The sequence below is a fragment of the Diuraphis noxia genome, unplaced genomic scaffold, assembly GCF_037042655.1.
Source record: "Diuraphis noxia isolate RWA-SAM2 unplaced genomic scaffold, SU_Dnox_SAM2 contig0003, whole genome shotgun sequence".
NCBI classification, from domain to species: Eukaryota; Metazoa; Arthropoda; class Insecta; order Hemiptera; family Aphididae; genus Diuraphis; species Diuraphis noxia.
Genome location: NW_028301713.1, coordinates 82688576 through 82712753, shown reverse-complemented (window position 1 = coordinate 82712753; position 24178 = coordinate 82688576). Strand labels below are relative to the sequence as shown.

At 28.8% G+C, this 24178-nt stretch overlaps 1 protein-coding gene across 5 annotated transcripts in view; it reads left to right on the top strand.

The window, feature by feature from the left end:
- Positions 1-1147: 1147 nt before the first annotated feature.
- Positions 1148-24178, top strand: part of LOC107173215 (uncharacterized) — a 35785-nt gene continuing 12754 nt past the window's right edge. For 3 of the 5 annotated variants that reach the window (XM_015523651.2, XM_015523650.2, XM_015523649.2), the window contains exons 1-5: positions 1148-1576; positions 6492-6588; positions 6705-6770; positions 13931-14057; positions 16073-16206. In XM_015523651.2, coding sequence (XP_015379137.2) covers positions 1508-1576; positions 6492-6588; positions 6705-6770; positions 13931-14057; positions 16073-16206 — 493 coding nt within the window. In that variant the 5' untranslated portion in view covers positions 1148-1507. Of the gene's footprint in view, positions 1577-6491; positions 6596-6704; positions 6771-13707; positions 13795-13930; positions 14058-16072; positions 16207-24178 lie in introns of those variants that run through there. The other 2 variants (XM_089224942.1, XM_089224943.1) reach the window with 2 other exon arrangements.

Below are 24178 nucleotides of genomic sequence, written 5' to 3'. Positions count from 1 at the left end.
TATCTCGATTAAAAAATATCAAAAGATGAAAATATATGTATATAGTCAAACATTATTTTTAAGCATTTAATATTCAAATGTTTACGAAATTCATCAAAATCGCGAAAATTTGCTAACTAGGTATGTAGTAGGTAAACATTTTTAAATTAAAGATAGGTATTTTTAAACTATAAGGTTTGATAATTTAATACAAATTTTTTTTTATTACCTACCGGGAATAAAAAATAAGTTTAGTGTAATTCCAGTTACATTTTTTGAATTCAAATTTCTGATAACAAGTCATACATTAATAATTTATCCTCTACTACTATTTAATTAATTGGTGATTGTTAAATTAAATCAATCTTAAAACTTAGAAGTTTAAAACATTAATAAATATATAACTTAAATTATCATTGTTTATACGCGATGAAATTTCCAAACATTTTAACCTATTTATTTGAAATTTACGAATTTTGATATTTTATGTTTATATTATCATCAATTAAATTCAAATATCGTACCTATACCGCGGCTACTATAGTACTGTTTATATTTTTATATCATTTACTACGTTTATATTATGATGGCGTTTAAACGCTCGCATTGTGTAGTTTAAGAATTTAAAACCGTTTTGATGTCATCATATAGATGTAGTAATTATTATTGTTCATATTGTTGTAATATTATATATTACTAACTTAAAGCTGCAGGGGTATAGGGGATATTTTTCTCAAGAAAAAATATCATGTAAATTCCACCCCACCACCACTACAAAAAAATAAGGCTTATTAACAATAACAATAACGATAATATTAAAATCTGGTTAACTTATGTTTTATATTATAATATAGAATGTATTTCTGGTAACAAACACATTTTCAGGACTTGTTGGGTGCTATAGCTGTAGGTTTCCGTTTTTCGCAGGTGACGATAGAATACAATTAACCTATACTTTCGCTCTTCCCATCCCTCGCAGGATCTTCGGCCTTACAGCGAAATGAGTAAATAGAACGCTGCGCTATATAATATATGTTATATATAATCAGCGCTCGCCATCCTATTGGTCGAGGGCTGGACGCCTCTCCTGGGATCGGGTCCCGCCCCCCGCCAGCACCGGCGTTTCGCCGAGGACTTGCGTGCTTAGGTCGCATGAAAACGCCGCTCGGCGACGCACGTCAGTATCACCTACCGGGCCACGCGCGTTTTTTGTCGCGACTGTCAAATTTTGGTCCGTTTTGTCGTCATCGTTGCAATACTTCCAGATCTGTACGACGTCTACATGTGACGAAAACAATTTTACTATCGTATTGCACGTGACTAAGATCTGATTTTTTAGTTCTTGTCACGTGATATCGATATCTCGTTTAGCTCGGAAAGTATATAGACCGAAAATCGCGGCGCACAGGAGACTAACAGCAGTAGTTTTCGTTTCAATAGTTATATTTTATTTATATACACCTACTGACTATAGTTATTAACTAAAGGAAGATATATTTTTTACTTTTATAATTCATTCGAATAAATTATGATCAACAGCCCACGCGAACAACAGGTGCAGGATGAACCGGTAGATCATCCGAAAATATTATCGACTGTAAGTACCCTGCATATAGTATATTCGATCGGCAATCCGATAACGTCATAATAATATTAGAATATTATTGAACTATAATAAGGTGCATTTTCACAAAAATTATAGAAATATATTTAATAAAATGTCATTTATTGTTTAGAATGCTTAGACGTGTGCCTTATAAATACTAAATATAGCAATTATAATATTAATGATGGTTTTTATTTTCGTTATACAGGAGACAATAATATGTATTTTTTGCAATTTTTGTGCGTGCAAAAGCAATATTATTAATAATCATCGTGATTCACATTTTCATCTATAGACTTTATACTCTTGGTGAAAGCAATTCTCGAGGAGAAAAAGGCTGATGCTTAGCGAGACAGACAGGCAAGAGGTGTACGGGTAGGGTAGATGCATAGCAATTCTGTGAGCTGAAGGTCATCTTTTCAGGGTGGTTAGATCAGTTCAACTGTTCAAGTATCTACATCATTCATTTTGATATGTTTTAGATTTTTTTATATATAATATTTACATATTGCAATACTTTTGAACAAAAAATTCAAATTTTTTACTTTTTTGAATATCAACATACATGTTTATGAGTCAAAGTATATCAAGTAGGTACTCAGAAAAATATTTAGCTGACTCAATATTATTTACCTATATAGTTACAATAAAGGGGGATGAGTCAAAGCTAAATGTAGCAATATAAATTAATTTAAATTGAATATTTAAAGGCATATTTTATATCTATTTAAAATCTTTATGGGTAGCTAGTTAAAATAATTTGACCATATAAAGGTGCCTCATAACCGCTAACTTTTAGTGAATAAATAAACAATAAATAGTGTAAGAACTAAAAAGTACAAAACAGTAAAACGATAAAAATTCACAAAATCGTTAAACAGATTAACATTTAAAATAATAATTATAGTTTTCAAGTGCCTAAAATGGTATATTCGTATATCAATCTAGTATTTACGTAAATCCATTTAGGTACTCAAATATAGTATTGCAATATATCTTCATTTGTAGTCTTGTATGAATCGTGTTTTAAATTTTAAAAACAAATAATAATAATTTAATTATTATTAATTATGCATTATGGTTAACGTCTTATTAAATCTTAAAAATTTTGATTCATTTCACTTGCAAGCGTCATGCTGTACTAAAAAAAAGCAAAAGACCTAAAAAGGGTAAGGTATTTTTATCAGATATTAATTAGATAATGTCAAAAAATCTTATTTGTACTTGTACAAGGTACAACTTACGTCACATTGTATATATTCGTGATATAAGTAATAGCCATCTACATTACCTATTATTTGCAATTCGTCAGTGAAATTTAAAATACTTTTTAATATAATGATATATATATGTAAAACGTTAAATCTTTTAAAAGTGTGTTTTATAATTATATAGTACTATAGTAGATAGATTTTAGTTGATAAAATGTATAATTCATCAGGCATATTAGATTACAAAATAAGGCATATATACCGAATACCGAAATACGGCATAATTGAGTTTTATATGGAGGAAGATTAAAAGAAAAACCGGATTTTTATATACCCATGAATAAACGAAAATAAGACGTTTCAAGATATTTATAAAGCCCTAGAAAAAATGTTATTATAGGTGAAATAATATAGTTTTAGCTTTTTAGGAGACACTCAAACCTCATGTCTAAATCCATTATCTATAAACTATTAATATGCATATTTGATAAACTGAGTATTATTATATACTTTGTGATTTGATATTATGATCAATTTTTCGTAATTTCCAATTAGAAAAATCTATGTTCTTTGTTTTTTTAATATAATACCGAAAATGAGGAATTTACGAGTTATTAAATTTAAAGGTAAGAATATTATAATCCAAGGTGCCACGTAGGATTTTTAAAAATATTTTAATTGTGATTATAAATTGATCATCACTTGCTTCACGACAATACGATAATAGGTACCTAAATAGGGATATAACTAAAGAAATTATAACATATGTGATAATATTCTTTTCTCTACATTTGATAATATTATATCAATTGACGTTATTAAAACAACAGTGTGCGTGAAATAGATTTTTCCTAACTAAAAATATTTACTTTAATGTTGTATTTATACTATACATATTTATTAAGATGAAAAAAACATAATATGAAGGTATGACGTCCAGGGGTGTAGCAAGAACCAGTAGTGACCCTGGCAGAAAACCAAATTTGCACCCCTCACCCAATTAAGCTGAAATAAACGACAAATTATTTTTTTTGTAAATTATCATATTTGGATTGATAATGGCACTCGATTAAATAGCGCTTTTCGTATAACTGCGCCCCTGGAAAATGCCCTCTTGTCAGTGTTTAACTACGGCCTGGACGAGGTCCTCTTAAATTAGAGAGATACATTTTACTATTATTTTTGTATGTAAAATATAGGTATGCATAGGTTATAAGTATATTTTATATTATAATAATTTTAATAATTAAATATTTTAATATCAGCTATGTTATGTGTATACTATATACACTGTATAGCCGTATAGATAACACAAATTAGTGGTATTTTTAGAGATAATACTATATAGAGCCTAGAGGAATTGGTATAATTTATAAACTTCATCAAATTGTAATATAATACATCATAATATTATTATCATGATACTGCGAAAAAAAAATTATTATTATTATGATCATTTATAGGTAGGTACATAAAAATCAAGTGCAGAAAAAGTGTTTTGTTATTTTTGCAGTCGTGTTTATAAGGGAACACAAAACATTTAGTTAGGTCGTTGTGAGGGTGTGGTGTGGGGTCGCTATATATACACATTTCTCCGAGAGAATCTGATGATATATTACTGACTACTGTGCGTGTATGTGTATTATACTCACCATTTAATGTGAAACGATCGCATACAGTATTTCGTATAAGTCATTTTCATTATCGACGCCTATCTCAGCACCCCTCATATACATTTCGTCATCGCGGTTTATTATAAACCCGTAAATTATTGAGTTCGTTATGAAAATAAAAAACACACTATATTATATCCTATAATATTATCACTTTTATATAATGTCATACTATACTTTGATGAAGAGGGAGCAACAGTAACATTATTAGTTGCCTCTTGTCTCTGTTACAAATGTCACTGACACATGGAGTGATAAGCTTTCAAGACCACTATGGTGGATATGCACAGTTAAAAACAGTTTAGGTATCTTAACCCATGCCTGTCCCTGTATAATTTAAACAAAATTATCGAAAGCAGTTTTATCACGGATTTTTTCAAACAGTTGATATGATTGTGTCATTACTCATTAATAATTTTCAATATTTTAAAAATGTATATAAAAAGTTTATATCAAACTCCGGCTCAAATTATTGGTCTCATTTCAACCATATTATCGTGTGATCACAATATTACAGAAAATATATTATGTAAAACGGTTTTCACTACAATATATTATTATATTATAGGTATACCCAACGCAAATAATGTACCTATATTTATAAAAGATAGAAACTACAATCGATTTCAGAGTTGAATCCTTTATAAATCGTAGGTTTAAACTATAGTGTGAGTATGACTGACACAGATACACGGCAGAGCGAAAATCATTATGGCACAGGATATCTAATTTGAGAAAAACGGAATAAAATCGATCGAGATATTAAAATTGAAAATATAAAAGGTCTTAAAAAATATTTCAAATGTCGTGCAAATCCGAATGCAGCGGAAATGCATCGTGGAAACAGTTTCCCGCCTTACCATCGACCTTACACACACCCGCAATGACGATGAGTTGTTATTAGTCACTTTATTATTATACGATGCGCTTTCGAGACTAAGTGAACTGACGTAAAGACGAAGAGGAAGCTAGGACAGTCGGGAAAAATAAATGACTTTTCAAAAGCCAAATCGTACAGCGCAAACCGAATTAGAAGACGTAGTTGAAAGATTTCGCTCTAAAGGCATACAGCGATCATACGAATTATATACACACAAACACACACACACACTCGCGCCGCTAATACGATTTCGCCACAGCGCGGTTTCCCAGTCATTTGCGTTCATTTCCGGACGGTGCGCTGTGGTGTTTCCGGAAGTCGCGAGCTGCATCGCGTGTTTTCAAATCACGTTTATTCATAATTTTTGCGATGAAATGCAAATCGCTAAATATTGCTATATTGTGGAAACAGTTGGTAAAAATGACACTGCAGGTTTAGTATCGAATGTATTCTCGTTTGATTTTATTCAAAGTAAAAGAACCTAAGTGTGAACTAATTCATATTCGTTCCGAAATATGTTTCTTAACATATTTACTTCCCATCATATCATGTTATACACAATATGTCAATAAATCCCAATTTATAACCAAACCGACCAATATAAGAATTTCATACAAGTAGGTATGTTTATGTATTAACAACCCTAACTCTAAGGAGTAGGATTTTGTTGAATCATATAATATTATATACCTTCCTGTTATATATATAAAATGTGACATAATATTATATATAGTTTCATTAAAATTAACTAAAATGCTCCGTATGGCTACACCACTTTAATGTTAATATAATCATAGTACATTAGTTAATAAATCTTCATGGGACAAAAGCTTTAGGTATACTGTATGTATAGATTATTTGTATCTAAGTAATTATAAGCAAACATAAATAATATTTTAAATAATTGTATAATATAAGGTAAAATAAACTAGAGAGCGGGATTATTATAGTCATGAAAAGTAATGATCAATAACCGCGTTTGATAAGTATAGGGTATTAGGTTTATCGAAATCATGGTTTTTTTTTTTTTTTTTTTTTTTTTTATTAATAGCTTCTAGTATGTAACTATAATAAAAATCATGGTTGTATATGATTGACGCGAGTAGTAAAATCAATAATATTGCCAATGTTTTTTTTTTCAGTTCAACATCCGAAATCCGTCGTACATGGGAGTAATCGAAAACAGTGAAATAGAAATCGATAAGAGAAACGGAATATATGATGTGCCCCAACAAACAGGTAAAGGGTAATAATATCACATTTAGATATATTATATTAATATTATGATATTATTTAATACCTTAAAGATTGAAATATTTTCTATTAACATATATTTTTATATTTTTATTTTACAGAAAACGTTTACGTGCATTTGTCGAGTAAGCCTATTAGCCAAATGCTAGAAAACTGGAATCAAGAAGGTAAGAATATGGACATCGTCGATGTTTTTTACTTCACGGGAAGTATAGGCGTGTACAGTTGTCAGTTATTACTTTATTAGTATCTATAAACACGCATAACATATTAATATATTATTGAAACTAACGGCTGTAGCATTGTAAAAAACAATAAGTCTTAAATATAATTTAAAACATAATACATTCTCATTGATATATGAAATTAATATAATGTGTAAGACATAGATTCTATTATAATACATGGGTTGGCCGACAACTTGAGAAGTCAGCTGACCCACTTTTTTTCTCGGTAAAATCTGGCCCCTTTAAATGACGTACCTACTGTACATAATATTATTTTTTATTTTTTTTAAATATCTACAATAATCAATAATAAAGTAATATTAAATAATAATAATTTATAAAATTAACATAATCTCAAGAATGTTTCTATAAAAATATAGTTATACATTTATAAGTATATTATGAATTATGATGTATAGATATATATTATATACAGCAATGGTGTCATTTCAGTTTTTAATATAGAGGTTAAAAATTTTAACCAGCACAAATAATGGGTAACTTACAAAAAATAGCTCTCAAGCTCTCTTGTCTACGGTCACGGTGGACAGACAATAAGTAATAGGTATATGTATACATGCGCATTGATCAAGCAGTAGAAAAACTCTGACTCGATCTGCTCGATCAAATTCGTTTACTTAACGCATAATAGTTAAGACTGCGATTATCTGGCACCAACACTTGAACAGCAAAGAACATGATATTATATGTATAATAACTGTAGTAATAGATCGTCTTACATTTAAATGAAATTCGTAAAAAATCATCTGTACAACATTTATTTTCTCTGTAGTATGTGGACTGCAAATATCTATCACAATCTAAGCCAAGTAACTTTAGTGTAAATTTAATAACTGTATACACATATAGGAACTTACTTGGAAAATTAATACCCCACAAGTGGCTCTAGATAAGTGGACCTTAATTTGAACTTTTTTCTACGCAAAAATAAAAATATTTTAGTTAAATTAAAAATATTCATAGATATGTTTCGAGTATAAATGTATATTAAAAGTACGAATTTTCATCTGTTTCTGCCGTACTATACGTGAATACTGTACATACAAATTATGTAGAATTGTACAGTAATGTTTTTGACCAGTGGCGTAGCCAGAGAAGATGCCAAGGGGGACCATAATCCCCCCCCTCCCGTTGACTATGTTTATTTAAGCTATTATAGCCAAATATATTAATTTATAATAAAAAATATTGAAATACCTATTATCTTTTGTATATAGTAAACATATATTATAAATAAATAATAATATACTTATCAGAACTTAAATCACTTAAATCTACAATTATTATTATATCCTTTCTAATATTATCACGATTAAGAGAATGTTATAACTGTATGTGTTGTCTCCGACTTACAAGTGCTTAACATAGCAAATTTTAAGCTCAATGGATCACGTTATAAGTATTTTAAGATGTACAAAATATTTACAGCTTAAAATACTCATAACTCACTCCAAAATTAAAATATAGTAAAAATCTCAAGAGGTTGTCTAAATAATACGCTTACCTTAAAATTTTATAATAGGTCAATTTATTCAAAGTTTTAAACTAACGGAGCTAAACGTGATCTGCTGAGTGTAAAATTTACCAAGCCACGCACTTGCAGTAAGACGGAGAAAATATAAGCGGGTATCACGTCCTCTTAATTGTGAATTAATCACTCAGCCATGGTTAATAAATATGTAATGTATGTACTATAAATTACCAAAAATTTACGGTACTTCGATAATACGAGCCCCGAACCAATATTTTACAGTTGTACCCATAATTATACTATCACGTCCCAAGAAGCATGTAGTTAAAATTTAAAATATTGGAGCCATAATAAGTTAAAAAAAAAAAATTATACACTATTTAATTTTATGCTTAATTTACAACAAACATTATTTTAGGCACAAAAAGTGTAATTGAAAAAAAATGTTGTATTTTTTGCGAGACATAGCCTCCCCCATATAAAATTCCTGGCTATACGCCACTGTTCAAGACTAAAGCTTCACACGACTAAATTAATCCACATCAGTTTGAATAAGTGACAATATACGTATCGTATTCAGCGAGTGAAATGTACCTAGGTATCAAATATGTATATATATTTACTTTGTTCGAATAGAATAATTCTGATTTCGTCTCTTATATAACTTCGAGGGACGAATAATAGGTATATCCCAGTATGCCTAGTATGCTATATATTATCAGATGACACACATTGTCACGACGGCGTATAAACATTATACCCGCTATATGTCTGTTTATATACAATATACAGGTATATGTCGTCGATCGGCGCAGATTGTCTTTGAAAATATATATAAGGGACGACGTTGACGTGACGATCTGCGGTGTCTCGCTGAGAACCCACTAAGTGAAACGGTCTAGCGGGGGGTAAAGCGTTTTAAATTGTATTTTGTATTTTTTTATTATTGTATTTTAGAATTTCGATTAAAGGGCGCTTTGATCACATCACATGCAAGCATGACGTGCATGTCGATATAAAATAATAACCCTACGAGAAAACGGAAATAATATGATAGATCGCAAAATATTACATTATACACATTACATATTATTTTTATATTAGGTATATCATAATCGTATATGTATGTAAAATAAGTCTGAACGTAAACTACGGTTATTTATTACCTAGTAGATAACTTAACTTAACACTTTCCCGAGGTGTTTATTCAAAACTGAAATATTTAGGTATTTTTTGAATTTAGAGATTTTTACTCGTCATTTTCCACGTGCTGAATTTTTCTTATGAGATATAAACAACAATGATGTGTATTATTATTATATAGTATATATTGATAATGAGCTTGGTAAAGGTTTTTAATCAATATTTAGAAAAGTAATTTAAAGGCTAAAACTCATATTATTTCATTCTATATAATTTACTTCAATTCATACTATATAATTTAGACATATTATAGTATAATGATTTAAAAACTAAAAGGACCGAACTGAATTACGTTTTAAATTAAAATTTGAGTGCTTGAAATCGTTGTCTCGTCAAACTAGTAATATTCATAACTATATAACCTAATTGTTAATTATAAAATATTAAATATACTCACTTAAGACTTATTTGAATCTTGACCACGACAATTATTAATTAGAACACAATGAAAGTTATTAATGGGTATTTACTATTTATAGTTAGGTTTAGGTACAGCCATAGTAATAACTAATAGCAACGCATTAAAATTTTTGTTTAAGACTTGTCCCTCAAAAATAGTTACAACCTAGGCCTAAGGTACCTATGTGTACATTCCTTCTACACAACGATAATTTTATAATTGAGAGCACTGTTTAGCGTAAGTCGAGTAATAATTTAGTATCTGCCCAAAGAAATCATTCAATTATTCTGTACAAATCACGCAAATATATACCAGTGGCGCCTTTTTTTGTTTGGGGGGGGGGGGGCTTGGAAATTTGCCCTAGTCTAAAATGTACAACAACTTTAAGTCGGCACATTTAAAAATTATAAGAAGTTTTATATTTAGCTCGTTAAGGCCATTGTAATGAATCGTTCAATCATAAAATATTGATATTTTGATTAATAAATAAATTTATAATTATTTTATCAATTATAATATTACTGCGATAACAGAACAGCCACCGTGTCCAAGTGGAACAGTTGGTACTTGGCGCTCACGCATTTAGATTTTAGACACTAGACTCTGACAGTTGGCACTGTGCAAAGTACGTACCTACTTTGTTCAAGCAAGAATTATTATATTTTAAAGATTTAGTGAAAATTTCAAGTATTTATAGTGATGGGTTTTTGAATTACAACCATATAAAAAAATCGATTTGGTCGAAAACAGGTTTGGCGTAAAAATTCCCGTTTTTTTGTCACTTTTTTTGTTTTTCTCGATTTTTTTGAAAACTGTTGGAAAATGTTTACTTTTGACCTCTATAATGCACCAAGGATATTCACTTTTCCATAGGAAACCACCCCCCCCCCCCCAAAGTTTGAAATTGTAGCATTATTTCGACTAGTTATGCTGTACACAGACATAAAAAAAAAAAAAAAAAAACACACATCATTGTAAAATCAATACATTCATCACTCCGTTCAGAATCTAAAAATAAAGTTTTTTTTTTTTGTATTTTTTAATGAAATTTATTATTATATTATTAATTAAAATGTTGAGAATGCCAAAATAGGCGTATTTTATCATGGTGTTGAGTATTTAGCTATGACTAAATATTTTTAACCTATAATCATTTATTTTATAGAATAAATTATTAAAAAATGTATTAGTATTATTTTAATTTTATTATAATCAATGCTATAACCTATTTATTATTTATTTTCACATTTCTCAATAATTGTACTATTCGTCATTCTATTAAATATGTCACAAAAATGTTTATATTTATAATACTTTAAAATCTGGTATGTGATGTTCAAATACCTGAAAATTTACCCCCCCCCCCCTTCACGTACTATGGATTTTATTCTATGTGAATCTGTGTGAAAAAAAATTTGAGTCGGAAAATCAGTGAGTGGTTGCCCTAGTCTAATAAAAACTGAAATGACGCCACTGATATATACTTGTATACCTAATTAAAAAAAATGTTCTTAAGATAGCGTACATTTTTTGAATGAAAATTTAAATTTTTCAATATTTGTGTATAACACTGAGTGATTTGTGGAAAAATAATGTATAAATTGATATGAGACTAAAATAAAATAATTTATTATCTCATTGCGATGATGGATAATAAATTAGATTAATTTAGTACGGTTTTCAGTGTTGTCAATGAGAAAAACAATACAACTCGATAAACATATAGATTATTTATATTAATATTCTTTATCCTCTTGAGTCGATTGTGAAAGCGAAAAACGAAAGCGCATTAAAAATCATCTCTTGCGAGGATAATTTTGTTATGATAAAACGTATTCAATTTACCTAGGTATACGCGGTCACGGTTACTTTGTATATTAGTAGATACTAAACAGTACATAATAAAGTATTAGTATATAGTTGTTGTAGTATTAGTTGGGGTTAACTAAGGGTGAAGGGGTATATGTCTATAGTCTATTATATAAACGATAGCCCCTATTGAAAAATCAACCGAATTATGTATAGGACAGACACCCTCGGTAAATCACGAGGTCAGATTTATGAGTTGGAAAACTTATATACATTATGTATACATAATGATATAAGGGCAGCTGTTTAGCGAAGAGGGGTTTCAAATATTGAAAAATCGGTGTTTAATACATACACACTGATACTTTAAAATCTATAAGCAGTAGACGTATGTACTAGCTCACTAACGTTATTGATAATATTATTATTTTGATATAATTTTAGATTATTTACACACAATGTTTTTGAAAAAATAAAGTTATATACTATTATAATAGGTCAATGCTTCAAACCAAAATATTTATTTGAAAATTTTTGAATAGTTAAATTGAATTTTAACAAAAAATAATTTTTTTTCTACGTAAATTGAACTTTGAAATTTAGATTCCAGTATATATAAATTATATATAAATATTTTGAGAAATGTGTATTATTGTTAATTTAAATTATTTAGTTTATATTAACTATTTAATACATTTTTATTTCAAATTGTGAGCTCGTGAGCCCCCTCACACCAACACGTTCAGCGGGGTGCATTATCTTTTTGAGGACAAAAATATATAAAGGACTAATATTTTGAGGACCATACTTGTGCGCTTGTGCTCTTATATGAATTTATATTACAACTAAAAATATTATTAAAACTAATTACACAGGTACCTATACCATTCAAATTTCAATAAATGTATGTTTTGTAATTAATTGTAATGACTTGAAAGTTGAAATTATGTAAAATATATTTTGAAAAACATTAGTATACTTCTCATAATAATGAGTGTTTACTGTAAAAATAATCATTCACGAAATAAAAATTTTATGTATTTATAACACATCGTAGTATCGTACTATGTAAGTTTAACAAACCATTCTCGGATTTATAGGATATCGTTGTACATTTTTTGGGAACAAATTAAAATGTAATTCAATTTTAAAATTTGAAGTGTTCCCTCACATCTAGAACTACATACACTAAAAATTCAATTATAATGTATGTGTATTGTATACATATAATTGAAACACGTTGTTGTTAGAAATTTTTTGGACAAAGATTAAATAAACATTTCGAATTTATAGAGTGCAAAATTCAAAAGTTCATCAAATATAAGTGTAGTTATATTTAAAATAAACATCCACAATTTTTGAAAATGGTCCAATAACAAACTTATGTATACATAGTATATACAAAAATTATGTCATATGTCAATATATTATGATATTTTAAAAAGTTATTGAAGCTTAAAGTTATAATTGTTTTACTAATAATATAAATGTAATTGTAAAAGTAAAAGCTCTGGGGAAAATTCTGAAAAATGTATTTTTCAATGGTGTGTATAAAAGTTGGATGGATCATTTTCATAAGGTATATAATGTATAATAAGTCGAAATTTGTGATAAAAACGTGAATTTAAATCTTTTAAAATGTTTATCATAATATATTTCTAACATGTATTAAAGAGTTTGTTGGACTGTTTTAAAAGATTCCGAACTTTTATATTAAATATACTTATATTTTATGAACGTTTGAACTTAACAATCTAAAAATTTAAAAAGTACATTTAGAAAGTATATTTATCTTTGTCCAACAACGTCTTTCAATGTTATATAATATGTATAACATTGGTCATTGGTTGAGTTTTGTGAATTTTAATTTAGTATGTAGTGTTGCAGGTTTAAGATATTACTATGACCTTTAATGTTTTTTAGATTTAATAACCTAATCAGTTTAACCGAAAAAATATCGCCAACTATCGATTTTTAATTTACATTTTTCGTGGAGGTTATAAAGAAAAATCGAATGCTCGACTCAAATCGATATTAAAATAATATCGATTCTGTAATAGGTACTACCACAATATATTGTCTTCGTCGATTTTATAAGTATTAAATAGAAAAAATGTTTGTCGTAACTATGTTTATGATTTATACACATTATAAATCTATAAATTGTATGTTTACATATTTAACATGTTTTTATAGACCGCGCGGCGGTGATGTATCAGCAAAATGCAATGAAAACCGAATTGAAATCACCTACAGATTGTTGCGGTAGGTCTACGCGATATTTCACCGATCATTATTATCCGCACTCTCCAACCAACTTCAGGTAACTCTTGAAAATATAATATTTCTTGCATGGTATTAATTCGTTGTACTCGTTGTAGAGTATAAAAAAAAATGTATTATTTATAAGAACATATAGTTATAAATTAAAAGTTTTCGATCGATGTATATAATCCATACAATTTAAAAAAAAAATATAATCGAATGATAATTAATTCAAAATACAGCCGAAGCCAAATTAAAAAGACGATTAAAAGATTTAAAGATAAACGATATTAGATTAGTAACTAATATACATATACATAATATTATATCAAATTTAAGTTATAAATTATAATATTTTATAAAATGCAAAGCATAAAACTTTGAAGAAACAAATTATATTCGCGGAAAGATTTTTAATAATCGTCGACCGAAGAATAACTAATTTTCATGTCATCAATATATACAATATTATACATTTTCACGGTGCAGTATATACATTGTTTGAAATAATTAAGCCCATAAATAGGACGCCCTTCCCACCACCGTGCGTGTATTTCAATTTTTAATACAAAGGGTTAAACGGTCTTTCGTCGTAAGCTACTTGCAGGACCCTTTCCATTCTCTTAAATTATTAACCTGATAATTATTTACGGGCTTCTTGTCTGTTGGCTTTTCATTCGAAAGATTATTTAAAATCTACGCCGACCCGCGAACCTCTCAGAAGTGTGCAGTAATCCTCTTTCTACAGTTTCTACAGCGGTGTATAATATACACCGCACATATTATTATAATATGGAGGGACTGGCGGACCACAAATGGCGAGTATAGACTAGAATACACATGCCACCGCATAATATATTATTAAACAACAATAATATTTATGCGTTTTATTAAAGTCTATATCGTTAGATACCTATATCAACGTCTCAAACACAAAACTATTGTGCAGCATTTGTAGTTGATATATTATATTGTTTACGTATATCATCATACTAAATTGGTAAAATATATGTATGTATATAATATAATATAGGTACCTATATATTATGATCAGGGACGGTGCTAGGATTTAAGGGGCCCTGGGCAAAATAAATAACAGTCACATTACATATTATCCAAACTAACTAATCTCAGAAAAATATAAAATATAATTCAAAAACTGTGGAGCCTTAATTATAATTTTAAAATCGCGGGGCCCGGGGCAACTGCTCTGATTGCCCCCCCTCGTGCCGTCCCTGATTATGATTTTATATAGATAAGTAGATTACTTTTTCGACATTTTTAAATGTATACTTATACCTAATAAGGGCATGCAATTATATAATCTTTTCACATTACCCATCTATTTCTCACCCATGTGAAACTATCCTATCAATTTTGATTTTTAAATAACAACTGATTTTATTAGTTTTGATTTCTACATAGAATATTTTTTTTTAAATGTTGATTCAAAAATTATCAAATATATAGTTTTTATTTTTATGTTATTAAAGAAAGTTGGAGTTGAAACGAGTATATCACACATTTCATATTTCCACTTCACTCATACATTAATATAACTTTAAATGTTAACATAAATATTCATTTATCAAAAAAAAAATTATTGGTTTGATGTTTAATATTTGAATGCGTTATAACGCGCGTTAAAGCGGCAAATGGCTCGTCAGCGTGGTGCTTTCACGCACGTGAATAACGCGACGTTGTAACTATTGTAGCAAATTACAAAATTACACCTCGTGAAAATAACGCTTTTTGTATGATAGACACTTTAGATAAACATCAAAATGTTCATAATAAATATTTTGCAACAGATTATAAAAAACTAAATTTATAGATTGCTGTTTAAAAATTAAAAGTAGGTATATTGTTGTTATACCAAAAACATAATGCTAGAAAAAATTAAGGTTAGTAAAACACAAAAACATGTTAGAATTGCATAAATGTTTCTTGAATTTCCCAAGAAGATCAATTCTGAAAAAGTGATACATTTTCTAAATAATAATGGTGTACAATGTGCATACAATATTCACATACCATAAATTTATCATAAAGTTTCATTTGGATGTTTTTTAGAAGCCTGGCCACCAGAAACCTATACTATGATTATTACGATCCACCTGCAATGGTGACGCACAAGAAAGACCCAGACGCCAAGTTCTATTACGGACAGGACGCAAACGACAACGCCACAAGATACCCAACACAAGGCAAGTAATAATTGTTATTAAGAATTGAGACCAAATTTGAATATTATGTAGCGTGTTTATGATATAAATATGTTTAAATGATATTTGATTAAGTCCAATACGCCGCATATGTTCATATACATATTTAAAGTGGTAAAAAACACATATAATATAAGTAGGCACTATAACTATACGAATGTAGACAACATGTACGATATTGGTAAGGTTGGTTGACAACCAATGATTGGTTAATATATATTATTATATAGAATAAAAATTTAAAAAAGATTTAAATAAATGCGAAACTATACGTACCTATGATGGTTATATAGATTCAAATATTATATTAGTCAAAATACGAATACATATACATCAATTCAAAGTAATACATGGTTAAAATAACTCAATATATTATATCAAATATTTAAATAGTGGCTATACGTCTATAAGTATATTGTATAATTAACATCGGTATACATAAATACATCATCATTACATCGTGATGACGTAATTCGTGATGTTAAGAAAACTGTGTGGTTTATTCAAATTCAAATATATTTCTTTTAATTATGTAATCTGTTGGATGACAACCGATACAATACTTAATGGTAAAATGTAATAGAAATACAAAAAAATCATATGAAAATAACAAAGTAAAGAGATCTGCCAGCGGCCAGAAGTAGAGGGAAATCTTTTCTTATATGATTGGTAATTACTAATTACTAATTAGGTATAGGTACTTACATACTATTTACTTGTTTTATCTAAGTATTCGTGACTATATAAAAAAATTAAATATGGTATTTATAAAGAATTAAAAATTAATGTCATCAGCAATAATAATTGTAAGATTTTACCAAAGTTATAGTGTCGTTTCGATTAAAAATATCTGAAAAGACAATGCATCTCGTTTTTGAAATTTTATTTTACATTTTTATTTATTGTGATAACAATATATGTATATAGGAATTATAAAATATAAATGCGCTTCCATAGTTAATGTATTATTAGAAACTCGAAAAAGGCTAATAAAAATGCTCGTCACGGATTGTCACGTCGATATGCGCGTTATTATAACAATGACGAAAATCTAAAAACTAATTGAATATGAATAAGACGCCCGAGGGTGGGTGCTGACGTACTGTATAGTGGGTTAGAATACGATACATGGGCGGTGGCATCGATGGTCGTGTCATCAGATGTTAATCCCCCCCCCCCAAAAAAAAAAAAAACATTCCGGACACGTATACGCTGGCACGCCGCTATATAATATATACATTGCACAATGTACATATATTATTTTATACTCTGTACACTTGCCACCAATATTCAACGAAAACAAGCGTTTCAATTTTCACCTATAATAATTTTTTTCCTCTCTCACGTTTCTTCGATAAAAATAAAAATTAAATTAAAAAAAATATTGCTTCTCCGTCAGAAAATGTTTAAGCCCTAGCCCCTAGGTGAATATAATCTGTATGGACTATGGATATTGATCAATGGAACGTATATTATCAGTATGCCACTGCAGGACCTCCGATACTATAACGACAATCATACATATGGTCATAAAGGTGTCTATTTAGGTTCCTTTATAATATGTATGTCGTGTGTATAATGTGTTTAGCATACTTACGGAAAATGTATTTTATCCTCGTGAATAATTTCGCGAAATCAAAAATGAATAAAACGATATAATTATATTAATTGATGGATGTACATTGTACATGTACATTTAATATGTACATTACATGCTTAATCGTTTTTTTGTTATTGTCCTATATATATAGTACTGCACAGGAAAATATAACATATCGTGTGTACTCGATATCCAGGCCGGCGTTAAAGAAGGGGGAAAAAGCGGAGAATTTGTCCAGGGCCTCACACTTAAAATTTATATTGAAAAATATTTTATATGGAAATCGTATAGGCTATGGTTATTAGTTGAATAAGTTTTGCCTAGGGCCTCACAAAAGGTAGCGCTGGACCTGTTAAAACCTATATACAATGATATGCATTTGCGTGTATCGTATAATATAATGTATTGACTATAAAGAGAGTACTAAGTTTGAGTAGAATGTATTATTGTATCTTCTATGACTCAATGTCAATCAATTGTGGGGACGGATTAGCCAAGTGCAATTTGACAGTGGGAACAGTGGCGGGCAGGGCTGGATCAAGGGGGGGGGGGGGTCTAGGGGGGGGCTATAGCCCCGGGCCGCAAGTTGAAAGGGGCCACAGTGTGTCAACTCATTTTTTTTCAAAACATTATTATAACTTATAAATTTTAAATTTATGTCATATGGAAAATGGACTATGGACTTTGATACTTCATTACCGACACACAAGACCCAATAGGTACAGTGGTCGTCGTCGCTTCTTGACGGTAATTATGATGAGATATTTAATACGTTATCTGACATTTCTAAAGATATGAATGAAAATGCTGACACTCGTCATGATGCCAATTCAATTAAGAAAAAGTTAATAAAATTAGAAATAGCTTTTATGACTATTTTTTGGAAACGTGTTCTAGGCAGATTCAATGCTACAAGTGTTTATTTACAGAGAATTGAAATTGATATGGTTACTGGTAATAGTATGCTACAATCGTTGATAACATTTGTTGATGAACTCAGAAATGATTTTGACGCAATTGAAGATGAAGCAAAAATATTGAGTCTCTCAGTTAATAAAGAATGGTCGAATGGAGGAAAAAACAAACGTAAAATTATTCAAAAATATTCGGATGGTACTACAGGTCATGAGAGTTTAAAAGGTAGAGATACATTTAGAGTCAACCCTTTTTTTGTTATCATTGATAAATTGCAAACCGAATTAAAAAAACGTAGCTCAGCTTATGACAATATAACAAACCTTTTTGGATTTTTGACTCGCTTGGACGTGATTGATGATAATTTATTGAAAAAATCCGTAAATAATTTAGTCAAAGTTTATTCTCGTGATCTAGAAGAAAGTCTATACGACGAATTGAAACAATTCATTGGTATGGTTAAAGTCAAGGAAGATAATAAATTAATAAAAAACCCGGTTAACATGTTACAGATGATTGTTGAAGATAATCTCTCAGGCGTTTTTCCACATATTTATGTAGCGTTCCGAATTTTTTTAAGTATACCCGTTACTAACTGTGAAAGTGAACGATCTTTTTCTGCACTAACAATAATTAAAAATAAATATCGTTGTATGATGGGTGAATCAAGACTGACATCTCTATCTATTCTTTCAATAGAGTGTGAATTGACTATGAATATTTCATTTGAAAATATTATAAGAAAATTTGCTCAGGAAAAATCCAGGAAAAAGTTTTTCAAACATAATATTATATAAGATTAAAAATATATGTGTATATTTTTTTTTATTGCATATGCCGAAAAATGTATAATATAATATAAGAAGGAAATTTTATTTAAAAACAATGCTATATTTATTTTAATTTATATTTATTACAAATTAATAAATCAGAAGAAAAAAAGGAAATTGTTTTAGGTGAAAAGGCCTCAATACAAGTAATAGCCCCCCTTAAATTATGACCATAATCCGGCCCTGGTGGCGGGGAAACGACATTTACTTAAAATTGATTAGATAAATTCATACAATTTTTTATTATTTTTTATTATTAATGACATCCTATAACATAAATTCTAAGTACCATAAAGCTTTATATTATATATAGTGGGAAGAAGATTGCTTAAGTCCTCTCCTAAGAGTTTTAAATATGGTCGTTATACACTACTGAGTGGGAATATTCCTATAGGACAACAGGCTTTCTAAGGCCGATGAACTGAACCATATATATTTATAAACTTAATATTAAAATTAAATAATTATAACTATTGAATTAGTCTATTAAGACATATATTAATTTGAGCTCTTTAAAACATCATAAGCCATTTTAAAAATTGTAATTGCCGGGCTGATCGAATCATTCATAAATTCTATACGAAGAATTCTCTTTATAATAATTCAATTAACTCTCATAACCCGTTAACGGCGTTAACGGTGGACAAAATGTGGATGGATAATATTTTATCGGAACGTATTTTGTAGAAGGTGCCTGATAGGTATTTATTACTTTATTTATTTATTACTTATATATGAGTTATGATAATCTTATATATACAGCTATGGTTACTACATTTTAGAGATCATTTACTCATTTTGATACATACTATATTTATTAGGTACATAATAGTTATTTATATGTAAGATTGTTTTATAGTATTATACTCGGGATTTTAATTTTAGCGTAATTATGATAATTCGTTTAATTAAATAACGTATCCGATTTTGTAACTATAGGAGTATAAAAACGAGACAATTATTTTTGTGATCTCGCGCTGTTGAAACTTTTACCATTCCACCGTACAGGTATAGGTACAACCAATAAAAACGATTAATTTTAAATGACACATAACAATATATACAATTGTATAAACCGTGGCACACGGAAAGCGTTGAAAAAAGGTATTAAGTAATTTAAGTCGTGGTTTTTAAATATATACGTAATTTATATGTTATACACATTTTCGCATGATTATTTTTAAAATGCCAGGATTTGTATTTAAGAAACATTAATTCGAAACAAAAGTTAAAAGCAAACAAACCAAAATAATATGTTATTTAAATATTTATTTATTATTATCATGTTGATAAATTCGGAAAAAGTGACTGAACTTTAATGTGAATATATATAATTTTCAGACTATAAAATAACGCCTCAAGATATAATTTAGGTATATATAGCTACGCTTAAACGTTATACATTTTTAAAATTCGATTCGACTCAAACCATGTACAATCGAACATTCACACACGATCTGTGGTAAGCAAAGCGCGGTCAATCGTATGATAATAATATATAATAATATAATGATAAATAAGCGACGACGAGGGTGGTTAATAACCGACCCCGTGGAGGCAAGTGCAACATCGATGTGATTTATTCACGTGGGCTGTATTTTGGGGGGCTTTGGGGTAGTCGGACGCGTGTCTAATGACTTTATATTATCGCATATATATACAAGTACCACATTATATACAATACTACAGCGGCGGCGCGTCTAATCGTTTTTCGTGTGTACAAAATTCTATATACTGTCCGGTACACGTGTATATATGATATAAATTAATAATTATACGGCTGAGTGTAGGACATCTCGATACTCTCAAGTCACGGACCGACGGACCGTGTATACAATGTACATATAATAGCATATATTATTACTTATTCAATAAGTATACAATATAATATGTATGTTATATGTAATTTAAAATACTATGTAACGGGAATCATCAAAATATTTGTGTTAATATAATATATAGTAGATACTAGGTATATCACGTAAAAAAGTGTTATCGCTGCTGGGTATGGCTTTTTTTTATCAGCTATTCAAGTTAACTTTAATGCTTATACGTTTATTGTAAAAAAATAATTAATTTACAGATATTTTAAATACTATTATATAAAACAAAAAAAAAAATCTGGAAAAAATGTATAGTTATTACTATAATAATTAATAGCGAAAGGGTCAAAAGTTATACAAGTTAAAATCGATTAAATAAGCATGCAAAAAATAAATTGCAAAAATTACTTTATATACGATAGGTATAGCTATATCAACGAAGAAATGAACAAATAATATAAAATAGGTCTTCAGTGGTGGATCGTACCTATGTAGTATTAATATTTGATATATTTTTTAAGTGTTCAAACTATACACAACTTTTAATAACTTTTAAAACATCAATTTATTTATACCTCTAAGAACAACCGGTAAAATGTCAAAATTGGTTGAGTACCTATATAATTGAGCTTTAGTATATAAGCTAATGTCGTTGCCTTTTGATGTTTGAGTAACAAACAATAAATTAAATATTATTTAAAAACATTCCGATATAGACGCATTGTGGATCTGGCCAGATCGGCTAATATATACTAATTTTTATTAAATTACGTCATTTTAATTTTTTAATAATCTGGTTTCTAACCTCTCCTCTAAGACTCTCCCGGATAACCCTCCCCGTCGACTAAAACGAAATTGGCCTCGTGATTTATTTCACTAAATAATAACAAAAAAAAAACCAGTTTGAAGTAGTTTCAATGGACGCACCCTTCAGTCAAGCCTCCAAACGGTTTGGACCAAACCTAGTAAAAAAATATTTACTTATTGTTTTATTTTATTACAGATTGTAAATTTATTTATACTATAAAATAAAAAATGATATTGCAAAAAAATAAATCTGGTGTTTTCAACAAATGTATTTATGTAGTATCTAGTTATACATAATATATTATAAGTATATGACTATTGTCTATTTCTCTCAAAGTTGATAGTTCAGTCGAATATTTATACATATTATGGTTTATAGACTGTGATAGGGGAATATTGGTTGTTATCTCGTTCAATGAAGAGTCGTATTAACAGGCACAAGGTTTTGGCGAAGAGAGATAGCGTCTTTTTTTCATTTCCGAAGTAAGTATAATTATGTACTTATGAGTAAAAGTCATTGAAAAACTCTTAGTTTTCCTCTTTATTCATTACGAGCATATTATCTTAAATATAATATTATCATCATTGAAGCGAAACGGTTTCTTAAGTACTTAACTATAAACAATTGTAAGTATACGATTAAATGGTGAATTTATTCCCTCGTAAAATATAGAAAACCTACATAAAATAGTATAATACCTATATATATCCAGTGGAGTTCATCATAGAAATATCCAATGAGAGAGAGAGCTTATATATATTACAAAATGGCCATATATTAGGTAGGTGTAAATATATTATACATATCATGTTTTATAAACACATTTTCCCGTTTTTATATTATAGTGAAAAAAAGCCTACGGGTTGGTTAAACACCCCCTTCATGTTTACGCACCACCGTAAACTTAATAAATAATAATAATATAAATACGCACCCAACAGTAAGTACACGGATTCGTGCAGATACACGTCCAAGCACTGCGAGACAAGCATTTTCGTTCTCGATTAATCGTCGCCTCCGCCCCTGCGTACCACCACCACCATGACCCCTCGATTAGTATTATATTATGTATTATTTACAGCTTAATAGTGCATATTTTTGACGTAATGAGGTAATACTATAATAATACAATTTAGGCTTACAGATCATAATAATATATCATATAGCAGCTATATTATATAGCTGATATATTGCTGATGGCCATACCAAGTATGCTCACCCCATTTTTTAAATTGAATAATGAATTCATTTAAATCTAGTTTTTGAAATATTTAAATATATACTCAAAGTCCATATTATATATTTTAAAATTCCTGATTTTTGTACTTCTTAAGGAGTGTCCTTTGGCGATACAAACTTCTGTTTTCTAATGAGAATTCCCCATTTTTTTTGTAAATTATTTAACGGATCATTTTTTTGTTGAAAATTTTGATTTGCCAAATTCAAAATTAATTTCTTAGTTTTTAAAATGTCTGTAATAAGAATGACACTCCTTAAAAATAGTTTTACAAAAATATAAAATTGACGTAATATTGGAACTAGTATTTATTAATTTATTAAATTTGGACCATTTTTATAAATTATTAATATTATTATTATTATTATTATTATCACTATTATCATTATTATTATTTTAAATATTATAGTGATTAAAATATTAAAATCACCATAGTCCATAGCTATATATTATGATAGTCCATATATAGATGATCCTATATATTATCAGAGACGTTTTATCCCTAAAAAAACAAAGTTAAATAACTCTAAAACTGCTCTTACGTGTGTACGTCTTATATATTTACAACTGCTAAACGGTAAACTACAAAATACCTCGATAACATCGTAACAATAATACAATATTACAGTCCTTTTTTCGTCTGCCGACGACACATGCAAAGGTTCACGTGGATATGATGGCTATATATAGTATCGCGATCTATAGGTTTTTCATCGTTTCATCTTCCGTTGTATATATATA